At 38.9% G+C, this 23,055-nt stretch overlaps 1 protein-coding gene across 1 annotated transcript; it reads right to left on the bottom strand.

Annotated features, from left to right (window-relative positions):
* Positions 1 to 2,513: 2,513 nt before the first annotated feature.
* Positions 2,514 to 22,122, bottom strand: ZNF624 (zinc finger protein 624). Its single transcript, XM_047756832.1, has 7 exons — positions 22,106 to 22,122; positions 21,951 to 22,044; positions 17,513 to 17,587; positions 14,916 to 14,981; positions 10,167 to 10,293; positions 9,343 to 9,438; positions 2,514 to 4,911 (listed from the first exon to the last, which is right to left on the bottom strand). The coding sequence occupies exons 1-7, from the start codon at positions 22,120 to 22,122 to the stop codon at positions 2,687 to 2,689; spliced, it is 2,700 nt and encodes an 899-aa protein (XP_047612788.1). The 3' UTR covers positions 2,514 to 2,686.
* Between the last annotated feature and the right edge of the window lie 933 nt (positions 22,123 to 23,055).

Below are 23,055 nucleotides of genomic sequence, written 5' to 3'. Positions count from 1 at the left end.
AATCACTTCTTTTTCTTTCTTCTTTTTTTTTTTTTCTTTTTGTCCTTTTAGGGCCACACCAGTGGCATATGGAGGTTCCCAGGCTAGGGGTCTAATAGGAGCTGTAGCTGACGGCCTACACCAGATCAACAGCAATGTCAAATCCAAGCTGCATCTGCAAACTACACCACAGCTCATGGCAATGCCAGATCCTTAACCCACTGAGTGAGGCTAGGGATTGAACCTGCAACTCATGGTTCCTAGTCAGATTCGTTTCCACTGCTCCACGACAGGAACTCCCTATATCTAGTCACTTGTGTTGGAACATGATGAAGGATAATGTGATAAAGAGTATATATATGTGTGTGTGTGTGTGTGTGTGTATACACATGTATACATATATATACATATGTATAGACTGACTCACTTTACTTTGCTGTACAGTAGAAATTGACAGAACATTGTAAATCAAGTATAATGGGAAAAATAAAAATCTAAAAAAACCCCAAATATATACATGTCAAAAAATTCAATCAGAAATAGTAATTTCAACTGCAATGTCAAACTATTCATTTAAAGACTGGAGACAGCTCACATCATTCATCCAACATCCACTTCCCAATGTTAAATACTTATCCTAGCATTGTGGGAGAGGTATTTGATTTTCTTCTTCATTGTCCATTGAAGTGTAACTCTATGTGCCTTGTCCTTTTTGTATATCAGGCCCACAGTCTGTTAGGGCCTTCTGGTGTCAGGATCACAGCCTCTGGGTTCCTTTTTTGAGTCCAGGACTCAGTATTTCCAGAACTTCCAAGCTTTTATACATGGACTTGGGAGTCTGTGGCTATTTCCATCTCTATACTCCATCAAACAATGTTCTGTGGGGCTGTACCTAGAAACTTTTCAGCATTGTGATCTTTCCTTTGTGCCATGTTGAAAGTGGAACTTGTCTCTGAGGATTCCTGGACACAAGTTCCAGATATTCTCGGATATGTTTTTCATTTACCTGAAATTTCTTTTACCTCCTCCAAATGAAACTGAGAGAGTGGGGGGTGCCAAGATGCTGGATGACTTATTTGGGATCTAGGTGACATTGAAACCAATTTCCATGCTCTTATATCCATGACCACTCCTGCCCCTTCAATGTACATCCAGCATCTAGCATAATTCACATAACAGGTGTCCAATGAATTAGCTTCGCAAGAGAAATAGGTTTTTCATGTTTATATAAATGTTACATGCTCACGGCAAAGAAAAATTTTAAACTACACAAAAGCACAGAAAATAAACAAAACCCACTGGATTCTCCAAGTCGGAAATAATGGTTGTTCTTTTTAGAGACTGTCCCTTCATTCATGGCTTTCTAAAGTTCATACAAATGCAGTTTATACCATACATACTACATTTACACTTTTCTATTTTCCTAGTCTTTCCCCCGACTCACCTCACTACTTTTCCTTTTCTCTCTTCCTCCAAGGTAACCAGTATTAACAGCCTGGTATATATTCTTCCATACTTGTTTCCATGGTCATCTATCACATACATGCATATATGCATAAATGGGCATGATCATTATCGTAACAAAAACAAAAACTTCTACATATACTTCATTTCTGTAATAAAGCAATTATTGATAAAAAATTATGTAAGTACCTTGAAATCAACTAGTATAGATATAACTCATTTAAAAAATTACTCTCATGCTGTTCTATGGTATGGATACATCACAATTTATTGACCCATTGCCCTATTAGTGGGCATTCACTTTGTTCCAGTTGCATCTTTTGTCTTTACAAACAATAGTTTTACAAATATCCTTATTCATGCATATTCTTTTGCACTGATGCTATCATTTCTGTGGGACCAATTCCCAAAAAATGAGACGGCTGGGTCAAAGTGCTCTTATTTAAGGTTTTTAAGTAAAAACTGAAATATATATTGCTGGATTGCTGGTGGAAATATAAGCTGATATAATCACTTCGTAAGAGTACATGCAGTTTGCCAAACTCCACTAGCAAAAGTTCTCTTAATTTTTCTTAACTCCATGAAGTGGAAGTACCATCTCACTGGTTGTTTTAATTAGCATTTCCCTGAGTACTATTTACTTAGGTTCATAATTTTCATAGGTTAATGCATCTGGAGTTGTTCTAAATAGTCATCTAGTTCATGTGGATTAAAACTTAAATGTAAAAAAATAAAATTATCAAAATCCTAGAAACAAATTTTGGCTCCTATATATAACCTGCAAATTAAGGGAGATCTTTTTAACTAAAAGCGAAAATCAAGAATATAAAAAGGAAAAGATGAAAATACTTCACTGTTAAAAAAGGCTTAAAATCTTACACGATATAAAAAAGTATAAAGAAATACCAGGTTAAGAAAAACATTTGAACACACATGACAAAGGATTATATTTCAAGTATATTAAGAGCACCTCCAGATTTATAATAGACAAATAGGAAAACAGGCAAAAATATAGGCAATTCATTGAAGATAATTTGTTAAACGAATAAAATATGAAATTTGGAGGAAGCTTCCATTTACCCTTTTTATTATGAATTTTCTTATAACTTCTATGACCAATTGCTTATCTACATTCTTAAGTGTCTCCTCGGTGTGTATTTTCTGGCAACTTGCTCCTGAAAAATTCCCCCATTCATAAAATATAGTTTATAAGATTTTTAACATCTGGATAATTTACTGTTCTCTATACTAACTGAATTTCTCTCTGATGTATTCTCTGATGTACAGTAAGGCTTGAGCTACTCCTAAAGGCTTTTCCACATTCATTACATTTATAGGGTTTTTCTCCAGTGTGCATCCTCAGATGTACAGTAAAGTCTGAGTTAGTTCTAAAGGCTTTCCCACATTCTTCACATCTATAGGGCCTCTCTCCAGTATGAATTCTCTGATGTAGAGTTAGCTGTGATAGAGTAATACAACCTTTCCCACATTCCTTACATGTATAGGGTTTTTCTCCAGTATGTGTTCTCCAATGCACTGTAAGGTATGAACCCCTCCTAAAGGCTTTCCCACAGACATCACATTTATAGGGTTTCTCTCCACTATGGATTTTCTGATGTTCTGTGACATGTACCATCTGGCTAAATGCTTTACCACAGTAATTACATTTAAAGGGTTTCTCCCCAGTATGTGTCCTTTGATGAGTATTAAAGCCTGAGTTACTTGTGAAAACTTTCCCACATTCATTACATTTATAGGGTTTTTCTCCAGTATGCCTTCTTTGATGCACAGTAAGCTGTGATGTATTAGTGAAAGCTTTCTCACATTCACTACATTTATATGGTTTTTCTCCAGTATGAGTCCTTTGATGTACAATAAGGTATGACTTAGTTCTGAAGGACTTTCCACAATCATAGCACTTGTAGGGTTTTAGGCCAGTATGAATTTTCTGGTGCTCCTTGAGATTTACCATCTTGGTAAACGCCCTCTCACAGTCAGGACACTTATATGGTTTCTCTCCAGTATGAATTCTCTGATGTACAGTTAAGTGTGATTTTATTCTGAAAGATTCCCCACATTCATTACAGAGGTAAGGTTTCTCTTCAGTATGAATCCGCTGATGTATAATAAGAGATGAAGAACGCATGAAGGCCTTTCCACATTCATTACATTTATAAGGTTTTTCTCCTGTATGCATTCTGTGGTGTACAGTAAGGCATGAATAATTAATGAATGCTTTCCCACATTCATTACATTTATAGGGTTTTTCTCCTGTATGAATCCTCTGATGTTCTGTGAAATTTGCTATACGATTGAATGCTTTCCCACATTTGTTACATTCATATGGTTTTTCCCCAGTATGAGTTCTTATATGTACAATTAGGCTTGAGTTACTTCTATAAGCTTTCCCACATTCATTACATCTAAAGGGTTTCTCTCCGGTATGAATCCTCTGATGAACATTAAAGATTGTTGTATTTTTGAAAGATTTCCCACACTCATTGCATTTATATGGTTTCTCTTCATTATGGGTCTTCTGATGTACACTAAGATAAGACTTATTCCTAAAGGCTTTCCCACAATCATTACATCTGTAGGGTTTCTCTCCATTGTGAGTTTCCTGATGTCTTGCAAGTTTTGATTTATCACTAAAAGCTTTTCCACATTCACTACATTTATAGGGCTTCTCTCCAGTTTGAATTCTCTGGTGCTGATTAAGGCGGGCACACTGGCTAAAAGATTTTCCACAGACATTGCACTGATAAGGTTTCTCCTTAGTATGAATTCTCTGGTGTACCATAAGTGATGAAGAAGCAATGAAGGCCTTTCCACATTCATTACATTTATAGGGTTTTTCTCCAGTGTGAATTTTTTTATGTTGACTAAGATATGAAGGCTGGCTGAACATTTTCCCACATTCATTACATTCGTAAGGTTTTTCTTTAGTGTGAGTTCTCTGATGTTGAATGAGTAACGACCTATAACGGAAGGCCTTTTCACATGTACTACATTTATAAGGTTTTTCTTTATTATTGTTTTTTTCCCCTAAAGTGAGTTCTGAAGCAGGGCTTATGATTTTGCTGCCTTTTGTATCCTTGGAAATTTTCTTCCCCAAACAGGTATCTGTAATCAAATCTAAATTCTCTGTGAAAATTTCCTCATGTGTTTGGTATTTGCTGTGGGACTCTTCTGTGATAACTCCCGGTTCTAGAAAAGGAATAAATCCAAACCTAAAGCCTTTTTGAATCATGGGAATTTTCTTGTGTGTAACTATTCCTTGACTCAAATGACTCTCCTCACTATTGTGCAATCTCAATATCCTGTCACTCCATTTCCATAATTCTCCCATTCTGGTGTCCCACAGGCCATTTTCTGTGAGTTTCTCTACTACGGTATCATGTGGAAAATGTTCTTCAAAAATATTCTCTGGTAGTATAGTATTCTTGGTTGTAGATTTGGTCCCCAACTCTGGGAGGAAAAAAGAGAAAAATCAAATGACCCCTACTTTCTAAGTTGAGATCATACTAAATAGGACAACAAAAGGGAAGCTTGAGTTGATAATGAATATATGTTTTCAACTGCTTGCAAACTGGCATTTTCTAGGAATAAAGAAGGTAAGGTTAAGGAATGCTGATTGAGCAGAGAACCAAAGTAGTAAATTCAAGGAGTTTTTCTCCTATTAAAAAGTTCTTTAGTGGTAAACTCTCTATAATCCAAATTTCTTAAATATTTCCTCCTTTTGCCATTCCTTTTAGAGTCAAATTCTTTATTTAGAGAGCATTCTTTATTTAGAGAGCCTTGTTTCTCATTTACTCCACAAACCAGACATTTGTCCTCAATAATACTTTTGTTCTCATTCTTTGTTCACTAGCTTTTTTGTGAAGGTTTTCTTGAATTTCCCTGTCACAGTAGTTTTTTCAAGTCTTTGTATGTACCTTTTTATAGCACATTTATGGAAGAGGACACTCTGATTTTTCAGAAAGTAGGTTGAATAAGTTGGTCAAAATTAACATAGCTTTGAATATTACAAACAATGATTATTATCAAGGATAGTTTTGCAAACTTTTTATGGATCTTAACATTTCTGACAGCTTCAAAATTTTCTTAAAAATTATATTGTGGGGTGGTGGTCTTACAATTTGCATATGCAGCTCAACATTATTATTATTATTTGGCCTTTTAGGGCTGCACCCTCGGCACATGGAGGTTCCCAGGCTAAGGGTCAAATCAGAGCTACAGCCACCAGCCTACACCACAGCCACAGCAACACAGGATCCAAGTCGATTCTGTGACCCCACCACAGCTCACAGCAACACCAGATCATTAATTAACTGAGTGAGACCAGGGATCGAATCCCCATCCTCATGGATACTAGTTAACTTTGTTAACTGCTGAGCCACGATGGGAATGCCACATTTTACTTTTTAAAACATTTTTAAACTTCTTAAACACTTCTAATTTATTTCTGGGTAATTAATTATACCTAAATGTTTAAGAAAACTGACTAAAAATCTTGTGTGGTTAGTAAAATGGTTTTATAACTTTAAAACTCAAGGTAAGTAGAACTTTCAATGGGTTCACAGGGCTAGACAAAGATCTGAATTCAGGATCATCCAAAAAGACAACTCTAGATGTTCCCCTATGGCTCAGTGGGTTAGGGATTTGATATAATTTCCGTGAAGATACAGGTTCAATCTCTGGCCTCACTCAGTGGGTTAACGATCTGACATTACTGCAAGCTGTGGCACTGGTAAAATGCAGCTTGGATCTAGTGTTGCTGTGGTATAGGCTGGTGCTGTAGCTCTGATTCAACCTCTAGCCTGTAAACGTCCACATGTTGCAGTGCGGCCATAAAAAGCAAAACAAAACAAAATCCAACAACTCCAGAAAGCAAACTAAAAAATTCAGCTCATTTAAATATCTAACTAAAGAGACAGGATTTTTTTCACAAAAAGAAAACTGGAGAGGAGTTCTTGCTGTGGCACAATGGGACTGGTGGTGTCGCTGGAGCACTGGGACTCAGGTTTGAGCCTGAGCCCAGTGCAGTGGTTGAGGACCTGGTGTTGCTGCAGCTGTGGCTTGTATCTGATCCCTGGCCCAGGAACTCCATATGCTGTGGAGTGGCCAAAAAAGAAAAAAAATTGGAGAGAATATGACACTAGCAGATCTGAATAAAAGAAAATATTGAAAGGTATTCTTTTGAAAATAATCCTAGGTAAAAGCTCAGAAATGAAGAAAAATGATGAGGAAAAGAAGGTAAACAGATAAATCTGAATCTATAATATTGACCGTATGAAACATTAATAATAAGAGATTTGACATATATATCATTAAAACACATAACCTCAGTATTCAGGTTAAACCGAAAAATCTAGTCTAAGATTCTTGTATTGTATGGGAAGAGGGAAAATTTGTATTAGTCTGCTGAATTAAGAATGCATGCGTTTTTTTTTTTTTTGTCTTTTCTAGGGCCGCTCCCACAGCATATGGAGTTCCCAGGCTAGGGGTCTAATTGGAGCTGTAGCCACCGGCCTACACCAGAGCCACAGCAATGTGGGATCCGAGCCACATCTTCCACCAACACCACAGCTCACAGCAACACAGGATCCTTAACCCACTGAGCAAGGCCAGGGATTGAACCCGCAATCTCATGGTTCCTATTTGGATTTGTTAACCACTGCGCACGATGGGAACTCCAAGAATGTATGCTTTTAAAGATTAACTACTAAAAAAAATAACTTAAAAATTTGTAATTACCAAGTGATTAGAGGAAGAAATAGAAAAATATAAGATGACAAATCTAAAAGGCATGAATGAGGAGAAAAAGAATATAGAACAGGCAAGAAGGTAGATTTAAAATAGACTTTAAGGAATTCCCGCTGTGACTCAGTGGTTAACGAATCCAACTAGTATCCATGAGGATGCGGGTCTGATCCCTGGCATCGCTCAATGGGTTAAGGATCTGGCGTTGCTATGAGCTGTGGTGTAGGTCACAGATTCGGCTTGGATCCCATGTTGCTATGGCTGTGATGTAGGCTGGCAGCTACAGCTCCAATTTGACCCCTAGCCTGGGAACCTCCACATCCCACAGGTGTGGTCCTAAAAAGAAAAATAAATAAATAAATAAATAAATAAAATAGACTTTAAGGTAGAAACAACAGAGATAAAGAAGACACTTCATAATGAAAAATGAAAGGTTTTTTTTTTTTTTTTTTAATTCCGTAATTTCTTCCAACCACTGCCTCGTTCCTCATTTCTCTTTCCCTCTTCATATGGAGGGGGATCGTTCTCTAAAGAGTCATCAAAACCATCTCCAATGTCTACCTTTCATTCACTCTCTCACATATATACATATATAATATTTGAAATATAAAAATATGTAACACATGTGCAAGTCTCGGATGGCATAATAAAATGAATGTGCAAATAATCTAGAATCCATTATTCCTTTCCATCTACAGCATCACCCTAATCAAAGTTACTATCATCTCTTGCCTACACTATTTTAATAATCTCTTTACTAAATTTCTGCTTCATGCCCTACATTCAATTTCCATCAACAGTGTTATTTGCTAGCCACTCCGCTCCCCGCTTTTTTTTTTTGCCTTTTAAGGATGCATATGTGGCATATGGAAGTTCCCAGGCTAGGGGTCAAACTGGAGCTGCAACTGTGAGCCTATGCCACAGCCACACAGGATCTGAGCCGTGTCTGCAACCTATACCACAGCTCAAGACAATGCTGGATACTTAACCCACTGAGCAGGGCCAGGGATCGAACCCTCATCCTCATGGACACTAGTCAGGTTTGTTACCACTGAGCCAAAAGGGGAATTCCTTAAAAACCCAATTAAAACTTCTCAGAGCATTCATGCTCACTTTGGCTAAAATTCATGGTCTACAGAGCCCTATTAGTCTATCTCCTATATGACTCTCTATCTTAAGTCTATACCAGTCAGGCAGCTTCCTTAGATTTTTAGAACACATTACATTCTTTTTTTTTTTACTGCTTGGAATGTTCCCCTTCTCTTCCCTTGGCTGGCTTCCTCTGACCCTTCAGGTTTCACCCTCAATGTCACCTCCTCAGAAGCCTTCCCTGACTATACTCTCTGAAGGAGGCCTCTCCATCTCCATTCCCATTACTCTTTCACTTCCTCTTAGCTATTATAACCATTATTTATCTTGCTTTTATTTACTTGTTAATTGCCTATTTCTAAAATTTAATCTTCATGAGAGCAGGGACTAGGCCATCTTACTTATTGCTGTAGACACAGTACCTAATCCAGTTCAGAGTATATGGCTAAATATTAAATGTTGATTATTTAATATTAATAAATACTGGTTAAATAGATAAATACTGTATTTTGATTCTCAACTGATTCACTGTCTGTATTCTCAGTTGGTTAAGATCTTCGAGGAGAGGAAGGTTACCCTAAAATTTCAGCAGGCTTGCCAGTGAAGAAAATTAAATAATCTGTCAATAGGTTTAGCCTAAAAGAAATCAGTGGTGATCCCTAAGTAAGCAATTTTAGGAAAATTGTGAAGGCAGAGGTATCAGATAATGGTTAAACAAATAAGAAAAATGTAAAGTTAACTGGAAAGGATAGAACTTAAAGGGTTATTTTATTCATGTTTGAATGAAGAAGGAATGATTATTAAAATCATATTCCCAAGAAAGTAAAATAGGATGGATGGGAACTCAAAGTAGACGACAGAGAAAGGGTGAGAGGAAAAAGCTGAGGGAAACAGAGGGAGAGCGGGAGGGAGGTGTGAAGAGAGAGAGGAAGTGGGGGGGAAACTTTTCCTCTGAGGTAGCTTTGAGAAGAGATACTTCCCAAATATTTCAGAGATTCTGCTCAATCCATGTCCTTTTAACTATCCTCTTGGTTCTTACTAACTCACCTGGATTGGAGGTTCTTGATATCTCTCTCACTACCACCCAAGGTCCTTTCCCATCTTCCAAATGAGATATCATGTCTGGTTTGGAAACTGCAAGCCCTGTTCAGACAAAAATGACTAAGATTTGACTGTGCACATGAGCAAGAATTAGTGCCAAATTTAGTCTCAGATCTTGATTTTCTGTGCAGAGTGGCTACTATAAGAAGTTCTAGAGGTGTGGTATCCAATATGGCTGCCAATAGCCACACGTGGCTATTTAATTTTGAATTGAAATTAGTTAAAATTATATAAAATTTAAAATTCAGTTGTTCAGTTGGATTAGCTAGATTTCAAGTTCTCAATAGCCACAGTGGTGGTGCCTGCTATAAGGGAGAGCACAGATCTAGACCATTCCCATCATAGCAGACCATGCTACCGCACAGCAGTGGTACAGAGAATCACAGGAATCTCAAAGAAGTTCAACACTATGACCTGTTAGGATCTAGATCATGGGAATAATCTCAGTTTAGAAGGAACATAAACATATTTTTTCCTTTCTTTCTAGAGGCACTAATAACTCATTTATGAAAGTGAAAAAACTTTAGTCCTAAATCTGAGGGACTGTCAACAATTCACAAGATTCCAATGAAATATGTATTTCTTATTCTACAATGGACATACCATTTAGTTAAGAGCCAGAAATAGCATAACTTCCAACAACATGTCCCTAAGATTATGACATTTTGCTGCTTAAAACTAACCCCAAATTCAATTAAATACTTTAGAGGGTCTATATCTTCAGTAAATCTCATTCAATACGCAGATACATGATCAGAAGTTATCCTTACCCAAGGAGACAAGATTCCTATAATTCTCTAGCATTACATCCTTGTGTAGGTTCCTCTGTGTGGGGTCCATCAACCTCCACTCTTCCAATGTGAAGTCTATAGCCACATCTTTAAATGTCACCAATTCCTACAATAAATACAGAGATCACCTAGGGACTGTACAATTACCTGTTAGGCAGATTAATACATACAAAACTGGGGAAGAAAACTAGAAAACTAGGAGTTTCCACTGAAACCATCTTTTCTCCCTCAAAATCCTGCCTAAACTTTGTATCAACTTTTTCAGTTCTACTTTATAAAATTATGGCTTAAAAATGACATAGTTTATCATTGAGATTATAGATACAGAATATTATAAACTCTATTTGAGAAAGAAAAATAAGAATTTATGGGACTTTGGGGATCTTCTTTAGTCAGGCTATAAAATACATCTGCTCATATAAAAAAAATCAAAGAATGAGCCATAAAATTTTCGTAATGGTTACCTATTGGAGGAAGCACGGAAGAGAGCAAAGAGGACTGGAATAGAAGCTAGACTCCTCTGAATATTTGTTTGTAGATTTAGCTTTTGAACAATGTAAAAAATTTACATTATTATTAAGGAATAATTAAATTTAAAAAGCAATTCCTGGAGTTCCCATTATGGTGCAGCAGAATGAATCCGACTAGGAACCATGAGGTTGCAGGTTTGATCCCTGGCCTCATTCAGTGGGTTAAGGATCCGATTTTGTTGTGAGCTATGGTGTAGGTCACAGATGCAGCTCAGATCTGGTGTTGCTGTGGCTGTGGTGTAGGCCGGCAGCTGCAGCTCTGATTAGACCCCTAGACTGGGAACTGCCATATGCTGCGGGTGCAGCCTTAAAAAGCAAGATAAAAATAAAAGTAAAAATTAAAAAATAAAAAAAGCAATTCCTAAAAATTAAAAGTAAAATGGTACCAGTTGACAGCATACACATTCATCAGAGAGAAACTATTCTGAGTATCTTTAAAACACAGTAATTTTTCTGTATATCCCTTGTGAGATACATTCTGAGGAGAAAAAGAATTGCAAAAAAAAAAAAGCAATACATTTTCAGTAAATAATCATATTGTTGGTGGCAGTGATAGAAATGCTATTTTGGAACTGTTGTGTATGTACTATTAGATAAAGCAAATTAGTATATTGATATCCTTGAGAGCTAATAAATTTTACACGGAAGAAAGAAGGTATGAGATTTTATAAACTTCACAGATTCAAAACTGAATTAGAAATACCAGTATAAAATTATGAAGTATCTTATTTTTAAGGAAAGCACCTCACATACTTCCTAGCTTTGCTCGCTCAAAAGTCTAGAAACAATAACCAAAAGGTAGCACCATGCAGTCTTGGCTGTGGTTTCTCCATATTACTTTGCACTAAAAAGAAACCAGGGCCTGGAGCTTTCTGTACTAAAAAGCAAGGAAACCATCCAAGACTACTGGGATCACATCTAAGAATTAGCGACAACTTGAAGAGGCTCCCACCAGCCAATGATGGGACAACCTGAGCATCAATAAGAATAGTTAACTGAAATAAATAAATAGTAACTGAAATATATGTAATACAATTAAAACTATGATTTCATTATAAAACCATAAGGATACTCATTCATCATCTTTGGAGGATGCCTGGAAACTGGTAAATTAAGAGGAAGAATCAACCCTTTGCCCTTCTTTTCCTATGCAAAATATATGTAGTCTGTACAGTATTACAAGGTAATCAGATAGTTGATAAGCAGAGGTTTCTCTTTATGGAAGTACTCCAGCTAATACCTCTAATGAATTAAAGGATGATCAGTGGTACTAACACACTGAAATGGCTTCAACTAGGCATTATGTAACTTCTGGTGGTAGATATCAGAACTATGAAATACCAGTGCCAAAAACATTTTTAAAAGTCAAAATCTGAATCTGATCAAGCCTCTAGACTTAACTAACAATATAAAGGGAATACGGGAGAGAGAGAAGCATGTTTAAAAACCCCATGGGACTCCTTGAGAATCAGAGACCTTTTATATGTGTAGGAGAATGGGATGACATGGAAAGCAGGAGACCGAGAAATTCCCAAAGAGGGAAAATTCCCAGAGTGGAAAACTGCTCGAGGTTGGCTGAGATTTCAACTTCTAGGCTAAAATAGCCCTCCTGCAATTGAGATGGATGTTCTCTAGTCCACTGCGGTCCAATTAGAAACATGTGTGAGTTGAAGTTCCCATTGTGGCTCAAAGGGTTAAGAAACTGACATAGTTCCCTAGCCTGGAAACTGCCATATGCCCCAGGTGAGGCCCTCAAAAAAAAAAAAAAAAAAAAAAAAAAGAAGAAGAAGAAATAAATATGAGTCATGTAATTTTTCAGCAGTCAATAACGTGAAAAGAAAACAGTTAAGATTAATTTAATAGGAGTTCCCGTTGTGGCGCAGTGGTTAACAAATCTGACTAGGAACCATGAGGTTGCAGGTTCTATCCCTGCCCTTGCTCAGTGGGTTAACGATCCGGCATTGCCGTGAGCTGTGGTGTAGGTCGCAGACACGGCTTGGATCTGGCGTTGCTGTGGCTCTGGCGTAGGCTGGCGGCTACAGCTCCGATTTGACCCCTAGCCTGGGAACCTCCATATGCCGTGGGAGTGACCCAAAGAAATGGCAAAAAGACAAAAAAAAAAAAAAAGAAAAAAGATTAATTTAATAAATTTTAACCTAGTTATCTAAAACTATCATTTCAATATATAATCAATAAAATTCATTAAGGAGCAAAAAAAAAAAAAAAAACCACACAAACATGGGGATGCAATCATTAAAATCCACATTGTGTGAAATTCCAAATCAGTGCTGTCAAATAGAAATATAATGCAATCACAAATGCAATTTTAAATTTTCTAGTAGTCACATTAAAAATAAACAGGTGAAAGTAATTTAAATGTATTTTATTTAGTCTAATACACAAAATATTATAATTTCAACATGCAATCAATACAAAAGTTATTAATGAGATAATTTACATTATTTCTGCATTAAGTCTTTGAAATATGATGTGTACTTTAAAGTTTACAGCACATCTCGATATCAACTAGCCACACTGTAGGTGCTCAACAGCATGTAGCTAGTGGCTTCAGTACTGGACAACACAGGTCTAAAATACAAACAACTTGGCTTCTTCAATAAACTATTACAAAGGGAAAAAAAGAGGGAAGGGGAAACTTTTAAATTAAAAGTGACCTAAGAGACAATATTAGTTAATTATAACACATGAATCAATTGGGGAAATAAATACCAACTCAATAATTGATAATATTAAGGCTTACTGTTAGTTTTTAATTTTAATTATGGTATTACACATATCACTAAAATCTGTTATAGATATGTAATAATATATTTAGATAAAATTATATAATATCTTGGATTTGCTTCAAAATAATTAGCAAGGGAGGGTAGTATTATATATGCCATATGACTGTCACAGGTTGGTAACTGTTGAAGGTTCAGTGGGGTTCATCACAAACCACTCTACTTTTTTATTAATATATTGCCTTGTATTTTTTGGGTATTGATATGAAGGCTTTTAATGTAATGACTGAATCCTCACAATAAGGAAAGTGCTATTTATAGACAAGGAAATTGAGCCATGGACAGGTTAGGTGCCTTGCCTAAGCTTACAGAAGATACCAAGCCTAGATTCAAATCTAGGCAGTTTGGTTCCAGAATGCAAACTCATAAGCACTATACTCTAAGATCTGGTAAAGTAGGAGTCCTAATCAGCTAACTAATCAGGTAAAGGTCTCAAGTTAGATCATATTTGGTGAAGGTCTGCTCTGTATCAGAAGAAAGAGATTTCCTCTGGAGTGTTTTTCTGCCGTACAAACACATATGCTTGTCAAACTGTTTAAATCTATTTATTTGGACCTCAAAGTTAGTGATGCATGTTTTACATAATTCTGTAAAAATAAAACATGGCTAATGTGGGAGATGACAGTTCATACATTTTATTGTTAATCACATCACACATAATTCTGTCAAATTAGGGCTGCCACCCTTGAGAGAAATGAAATCTGTCAAATAGATGCTACTAGCTCTTGGGTTACCACACCTATCAAGCAATATGGTATTCACTGTGAACCTACAATGTACTGGAAAATTATGAATTAGGGACAGTAAAAGAGGTATATATATATATATGCACTTTTTTTTTGGTCTTTTTGCCATTTCTTGGGCTGCTCCCACGGCATATGGAAGTTCCCAGGCTAGGGGTCCAATCGGAGCTGTAGCCGCCGGCCTACACCACAGCCACAGCAATGCAGGATCCTTAACCCACTGAGCAAGGCCAGGGATCAAACCTGCAACCTCATGGTTCCTAGTCGGATTCGTCACACATAACTCATATTACAATGAACTCACTGGGTTTATTTTTTTTTTCGTATTTGGAGCTAAGCCCTGGGAAAAATCTAAAAAGGCCCTCAGCTCTCACCTTTGGCTATCTTGAGGCTATGCAAGCAAGAAGTGAAGTATGTGATACAGGATATTTTATCAATAGGAACTGCAATATTATCTTCTGTCAAATTAGGGCTGCCACCCTTGAGAGAAATGAAATCTGTCAAATAGATGCTACTAGCTCTTGGGTTACCACACCTATCAAGCAATATGGTATTCACTGTGAACCTACAATGTACTGGAAAATTATGAATTAGGGACAGTAAAAGAGCTTCTTTCTCCTTCTCCCAATTAGATACAATGCCAAGTATTACCTTTACCAATTCTGGTTCTTCTACTTGAAGGTGATGGTCTTCATCTGGCTGGAAAACTTCAGGACTCTGAGGGGATACAGGGTAAGATCACTCAGTGACAGGCTGCCTGTTACCTACAGCATGGCCTCAGCAAAAACCACCAGTCCACTGTGGATGCAGTGTTTATGAGATAACCTCTTTTAATGTTCTATTTAAGGATGCAGTGTTTATGAGATAACCTTTTTTAATGTTCTATTTAAGGTCCCACAGCAACATTCAATCATAATCTTCTTTCACCTTGTTTGAGACAATGACAAACACACACAAGCTTCAGATTATTAACTGCAGGGTTTTTTAAAGGGGGCTTTTAATAAAGAACCTAGCAAAACAAACAAAAAACTTATAAAAGGTCTTAGATACTACACAATTTTTTTTCACATGAAGATGAAATCTGTTTCTCAGAAATTATCTGTATTGCTCAAGAATCATATTCAAAACCTACTGACACCACTGGTTTTCTACAGTTGTGAGTTCATTACTGTGGATGGGGGTGGTGGGAGCAAGTTTCAGCACTTATTCAGGAAATATTTCAGGGACCTCTCACAATACTGCTTTTTCCAAAATCTTAGATACCATATGCCTACAATGGCCTGATTGTAACCACAAAATGAAAATTTTACTATACCTTCTAGTAGTACTTATTGATTTTAGATTTTGTGCTATTTTTTAAAGTTACGGGTTATAGAAATATTAAATTTCATTGAGAAAAACATTACCTTAGCTCTTCCTTCTCAAGTTCTTATCTCAAAAAACACAAATATTCAGCTTCCAGAAAATGAACCATGATGTGAACCTCAACCTTAGATAGAGACAGGTTTGATCAGGCCAAAACTAGACAAATGGTTTAGATCCACTGATCAAGTGCAACATTTTAGTTTTCATTTATCTTTTCAAGGGTAATGTCTTAAGGACTATTTACACATTACATATTCTTGCTATAAAGAATAAAAGATTACTACTACAGGTTATATGGATAGTTACTATAATGAATTATACTTGTTGGTACTACCCTTTCTTCTGAATCTATTTCAAAATCACTGCTAAAACAGCTTTAATCACATTACTATCCACTTCAACCACACCCAAACACTTAAATGTCTTCAGGGAAACATTACAAGATTCAGATCGAACATCTAAATTTCGAGTCATATCTTTCACAAATTTCCATCTTGAATCACTAACTCACTCACTGTTTCCTGTCTCAGAGCTTTGCTTTCTCACCTGAAGTACCCTCGCAAATAATTTATGACAATTTAAATCCTACTTGCAATTGAGTACCAGCTTAAATCTTACCATCCTCCTGAGCTTTCCATCATCAATTTAGCCCACACTAACATCCATTTCTTTCTTTACATAGCACTCACCGACTTTATCACACTGCTCAGCAACTGTCAATCACCTAAATTAACTAATTCTTTTGTACGCCTTACCTCAATGAGTGTGTAAGCTGCCTACAGCCAAGCATGTGTCTTAAACATCTTCTTTCTCTCCATGTCATGTATTAAGCTTGATCACTTCTTTTTTTTTTTGTCTTTTGTTGTTGTTGTTGTTGTTGCTATTTCTTGGGCCGCACCCGCGGCATATGGAGGTTCCCAGGCTAGGGGTTGAATCGGAGCTGTAGCCACCGGCCTACACCACAGCCACAGCAACTCGGGATCCAAGCCGCGTCTGCAACCTACACCACAGCTCACGGCAATGCCGGATCGTTAACCCACTGAGCAAGGGCAGGGACCGAACCCGCAACCTCATGGTTCCTAGTTGGATTCGTTAACCACTGCGCCACAACGGGAACTCCAAGCTTGATCACTTCTTAATGGGCAGAAAAGAGAACACTAAGAGTGGGCACAAGGGGAATGGTCTCTATGATTTCAGAGTATGTATGGGGAAAAAAAAAAAAAAGGAGTTCCCATCATGGCACAGCAGAAATGAATCCGACTAGGAACCATGGGGTTGAGGGTTCAATCCCTGGCCTCGCTCTGTGGGTTAAGGATCCGGCGTTGCTGTGAGCTGTGGTGTAGGTCGCAGATGCGGCTCAGATCTGGCGTTGCTGTGGCTCTGGCGTAGGCCGGCAGCAACAGCTCTGACTGGACCACTGGCCTGGGAACCTCCATATGCCGAGGGTACGGCCCTATAAAAGACAAAAAAAAAAGAGTATGTATGGATATGCATGTGTTTGTGTACATGTATTTTTTCAAAATTTCCTAAACAAAATTGTAGAATTGGAAAATATTCCATTCTACTAACCTATAAATAACAGAAATTTCCTGGGAACATTACAAAGTTAACATTGTAAGTAACTTTCCCAGACTGCCTATTATATCTAAATATAGTCAAAATATTTTTGCAAGATCATGTTTTTTGACATTTGGTTCAATATGCATAGTGAATCTTCCTATAGATTATGAGCTTTACTATGATGAACCTGATTTCCATGGTTCAAACAACTGGATTCAGTTACCAAAAGGGGTGTGGCTCAGGTAGGCAAGTCACATGACTCCAGGAAAAGTAGACATCTCAAACAGGACAACAGGGCACAAAAAGAGGAAATCCCAACTTACCAGAGGTCCAGCTGAAAAAACCATAGTAGCCATAATCTCTCGCTCTGGGCTACCCTCTCTGGAATGAGTGGAGTCCTGCAAAGATATACCGAAGAAGAGAAATAAGCCATGAAAATCAATACTGCCTTGGAAATCTCAGACTCATCAAGTTGGAATCTTGACATTAGAGATGAGTATGACCTCTCTAAAGAACAAAAGATTAGGCCCCAATATCAGTGAGGGAACAGATTCTTACTCGTGTGGGTCTTGAGATTTCAATAACATTAAATGTAGTCACAGCTAGCCGATCAGACATTGTACAAGGAGGTTTTAAACTACTTTCTCACTTGACCTTCACATAACCCAATGGAAACTGTATTTCCATTCCACAGATGAAGAAACTGAGGCTTAGAAAAATTATTTACCCAAGGTCCTGTATGATTCCAAATCAGTCTAATTCCAATGCCCTCACCTTTTTCACTACATTGACTTGCTGTACGAAAGAAAAGCCTTTCCTTACAATCACCTCCTCATCTAACAATGAAATAATCTACTAATTTCTTTTTCTTTGTCTTTCCTATGAAGAGTCGATTTGCTAAAACTTTCATAGACCGCAGCTTCATGTAAAGAGAACACCATATTCTTCCAAACTTAAAAGATATTAGAAACCTTGACATGCCTCTCTCAATCTCATATTCAAATAGATCTTTATCTATCCTTTCTCTTTCAGGCAAACCCAAATAGAAAGGAGGTAGGGATAACAATAACAATAGAAAGTGGAATTCTATGCACAAAGCACTGACAGAGTAATTCTTTTACATTGAAAAAAGTTATACGTCTAATAAAGGTTTTTAACACTGTGAAGAATCAGTGGCAGATGTTCAGATACCCCTCGGCACTGATTCTGCTTTTCTATCTTTGTAGGCCTTGCTGATGCTGAGTTTGTTTTGAAAACAAGAATCTGAGGTTTGTGAACATTCTCTTAACAAGTGCATAGTTGTAGAATGATGTTGCAAGGGCATATAAAAGAGCAGTGACACAGTGAGCCTTGAACTTTCCAGATCTTGAGAAATTTTACTTTTTAATAGGAGTTTCTCTAAGGAGTTTGACATTCTCACCACCCAGCAGGGCTAGAGGGGGCCCAAAGGAATCTATGCTGAATCTGTCCCTGCCTTATATGGACAATCTGCCTCCATTAAGAATCCACATCCAAGTGCTTTGTGTTCCAAAGTGCAGCCTAAGAGCAGCAGCGTCAATGCCACTAGAGAGTTTAGGAGAAATGCAAAATCTCATGTCCACCTCCAGAATCTACTGAATCAGAACCAGCTTTTTGTTTAGAAATCCCTAGGTGATTCATATGCACACACTAAAGTTTAAGAAACACCAATCTAAAACACATCATTCCAACAAACGGAACAACCTAGAAGAAATGGACAATTTACTAGAAAGTGACGACCTGCCAAGACTCAATCATGAAGAAACAAAATCTAACAGACTGATCACTAGTAGGGAGATTGAATCAGTAATCAAAACTCTCCAGGAGTTTCCTGGTGCCCTAATAGGTTAAGGACTTGGCACTGCCACTGCTGTGGCACAGGTTTAATCCATGGTCTGGGAGCCTCCACATGCTGTGAGTGTGGCCAAAAAAACAAAACTGTAACTTTATGCAATGACATGGTTTTATATACAGAATTTCCTAAAAGACCATGCCAAAACTTTAAGAATTAGTAAATAAATTCCGTAAAGTTGCAGGACATAAAATCAATATGCAAAAGTTTGTTGTGTTTCTAAACACTAATAGTGAACTATCACAAATAGAAATTAAGAAATCAATCTCATTTATGATTGTTTAAAAAGGAATAAAATACATAGGAATATATTTTTTTTTTTTTGTCTTTTTAGGGCTGCACCTGCAGCATACAGAGGTTTCTAGGCTGAGGGTCCAACCGGCACTGTAGCTGCCAGCCTATACCACAGCAACACTGGATCCTGAGCTGCGTCTGTGACCAACACCATAGCTCATGCAATGCCGGATCCTTAACCCACTGATGGATGCCAAAAATTGAACCTGTGTCCTCATGGATGCTAGTCGGGTTCCTTAACCACTGAGCCATGACCAGAACGCCACATAAGAATAAATTTAACTAAGGAAGTGATAGACCTATACATTGAAAACCTTAAGACATTAAATGGAAAGATATTCTGTGTTCATAGATTGGGAGAATTAATGTTACAATGTTCAAACTACCCAAAAGCAATCTACAGATTCAATCCACTATCCACCAAAACTCTTAAAGGCATTTTTCACAGACAAATAATCCTAAAATCTGTACAGAATCACAAAAGACCCCAAATTGCTAAAGCAATCTTGAAAAAGAACGAGGCTGGGGGCATCATGCTTCCTGATTTCAAACTGTATTACAAAGCTATAGTAATAAACACAGTAAGGTATCAGAAAAAGAAGATACAGATCAATGGAACAGAATACAAAAATAAAGCCACATATTTATGGGCAATTAATTTACAACAAAGGAGCCAGGAATATACAATAGGGAAAGAATAGTCTCTTCCATAAATGGTGTGGGGAAAACTCTACAGTCACTTGAAGAAGAATGAAACTGGACCACTAACTTATACCGTACACAAAAATTAACTCAAAATAGATTAAAGGTTTAAATGTGGACCTGAAACCATGAAACTCCTAGAAACAAAACACAAGCAGTAAGCCGCCTGACATTGGTCTTGGTGATTAATTCTTGGGCGCCAAAGGCAAAGGTAACAAAAGCAAAAATAAACAAATGGAGAAGTTCCCTGGTCCCCTAGTGGTTAAGGATCCTGTGCTGTCACTGCTATGGCTCAGGTTTTATCCCTGGCCTGGGAACTTCCACATACCATGGGTGCAGCCAAAAACAAAACATACAAACAAAAACTCAAACCACAACAAAAAACCAAATGGGACTACATCAAACTAAAGCTTTCACACAGCAAAGAATAATCGACAACAAAAAGGCAACCTGTGGAATAGGAGAAAATATTTGCAAATCATATATTGGATAAGGGGCTAATATTCAAAACATAAAAAACTCACACAAACAGCCAAAAACAAAAAACAATCTGAGGTAAAAATTGGGCAGAGATGAATAGAAATTTTTCCAAAGAAGACATACAGATGGCAAACAGGTATGTGAACAAGTGCTCAACATCACTAATCATCAGGGAAATGCAAGTCGAAATCACAATGAGATACATCTCACATCTGTCAAAATGGCAATTATCAAAAAGTCAAGAAATAACAAGTGCTGGCAAAAACGTGGAGAAAAGGGAACACCTGCAACCCTGGTGAGAATGTGAACTGGTGCAGACACTGTGAAAAACAGTATGGAGGTTACTTCAAAACTTGAAACTATATAATGACCATATTTTCCAGTAATTCCACTTCTGGGTATTTATCAGAGGAAAAGAAAACACTAACTCCAAAACATATCTGCACGCCCATGTTCAGTGCAGCATTATTTACAGCAGCCAAGACATGGAAACAATCCAGGTGTCCAATGATGCATGAATGCACAAGACGTGATGTATGCCTTTCACGGAAAAGAAGCCACAAAAAGGGAGGAAATCCTGCCATTTGTGACAAGGGTGGACTCTGAAGGCACTGTTAGGTGAAACAAGTCAGAGAAAGACAAGTACCACAGATCTCACTTACACGTGGGAATCTCCAAACAAAACACCCTACCAGACTCACAGAGAACAGATTAGTGATTGGGTTGGGTGGCTGGGGTTGGGGGCCTAGCGGTGGCGAAAAGGGTGAAGGTCGTCCAAAAGTACAAACTTTCCCTTTTACAATAAGTCAGGGAGTCCCTGATGGCTCAGCGGCTTAAGCAGCCCGTGTTGTCACTGCTGTAGCTCTGGTGACCGCTGTGGCGAGGGTTCAATCCCTGCCCTGGGGAACTTTCGCACGCCGGGGGCAGCCAGGGGAAAAAAAAAGATCAGTCTTGGGGATGTGATGTACAGCACGGTGACTGCAGTTGGTGACGCCCGTTGCGTCGGGAAGCTGAGCCGGCGGGAAAAGAGGCTCCGTCGCCGAAGGCCGAGGAAGGGGCACCTGTCAGGTCCCGGCTATTGAAACCTAGCTCCCTCCGTGTCGGGTCTTAGCCCAGCACCGAGGTTCTCGCCTTCCAGGCCGCCCGTTTCCCTCGCCGCCCTCTGCCCACCCGGACCCGCTCCAACCTCCGTCCAGCCGCGTCCCCGCCCCGAACCCGCGGGCGGACCCAGGACCCAGCGCCGCCTGGCCGCCGTCCTCTGAGGGAGGCCGCCGTGCTCGCCTCTGAGGTGGGCGGGTCCGCCTGGGAAAAGGGCCCTGCCGGGGGCGGCCCCGCCCGACGCCGCCGGAAGCCGAGTGCCCGGCGCCAACGGTGGGGCGGCGGGAACAGGGACCGGTGCCCGGGGCCCCAACTACCTGACGGCGACTGAGGAGAGGGCGCTCGCGGAGCAGGGAGGGAACGCTTCCAGCAATGGCGCCGGCGGCGGGCGGACGCAGATGCGCAGTGCGCCTGCGCAGCGGCGGGGACTACGGAGACCAGAATCCTCCGCGCCTCCGCAGGGCTCTTTTACCTCCTCTTTGTTCGCATTGATGCTGGAGTTGTTTGTAGACACATTGGGGGACCTCGCAAGTTCAGTCGGGATGAGTGGGCACGATTGTGTGTCAGTCACTAGCGCTAGGCATACAAAGAAGAATGACACAGGCCTTGTCTCGGAGCACTTCCGTGTGACTAAAGTAATAAAGACTTTCAGAGAACAGAGAGCCACCTGCAACTAATTAAAACCCTGCAACTAATTAAAACGCGCGGGGACCTGCACGTCCAGGCTTCTGCCTCTCATTCAGGTTCCGTTAGGAAAAATCGTAACGCCTTCATTATAATTTCCGGGTATTTGAGCTTATTTCCTTAGTTCATCATCATCATCATAAATTAAATATTAGCTTTTTTTTTTTTTTTGGTCTTTTTGCCTTTTCGAGGGCCGCTTCCTGCCGCATATGGAGGTTCCCAGGCTAGGGGTCGAATCAGAGCTGTAGCCACCAGCCTACGCCAGAGCCACAGTAACGCGGGATCCGAGCTGCGTCTGCGACCTACATACACCACAGCTCACGGCAACGCCGGATCCTTATCCTGCTGAGCACGGCGAGGGACCGAGCCCGCAACCTCATGGTTCCTAGTCGGATTCATTGACCACTGCGCCACGACGGGAACTCCAATATTAGCTTTTCAAAAGGTGTGTTTTCCTTTGTCTCAGTTTCAGTTTTAATGCCAAAAGGCCATAGTCTTCATATTCAGTCAAATGATTCAATGATGAGACTTTCTCCTCTCTCATCCACTTTTTTTTCATTTTAATGGCCGAAACTGCTGCATATGGAAGTTCCGGGGCCAGGAATTGAACCCACCTCTCTGTGACCCGAGATTTGTAGTCGGATTCCTAACCCACTTTACCACAGTGGGAATTCCTCTCACCAATTCTTTTCTTGTGTGCCTTGGATTCTCTGCTGCTGATTGTGTATGAGATGGAGA

Source organism: Phacochoerus africanus, chromosome 14 (assembly GCF_016906955.1).
Source record: "Phacochoerus africanus isolate WHEZ1 chromosome 14, ROS_Pafr_v1, whole genome shotgun sequence".
NCBI lineage: Eukaryota > Metazoa > Chordata > Mammalia > Artiodactyla > Suidae > Phacochoerus > Phacochoerus africanus.
The sequence above is the reverse complement of the archived record's forward strand: the minus strand, read 5'-3'. Positions and strand labels throughout refer to the sequence as shown.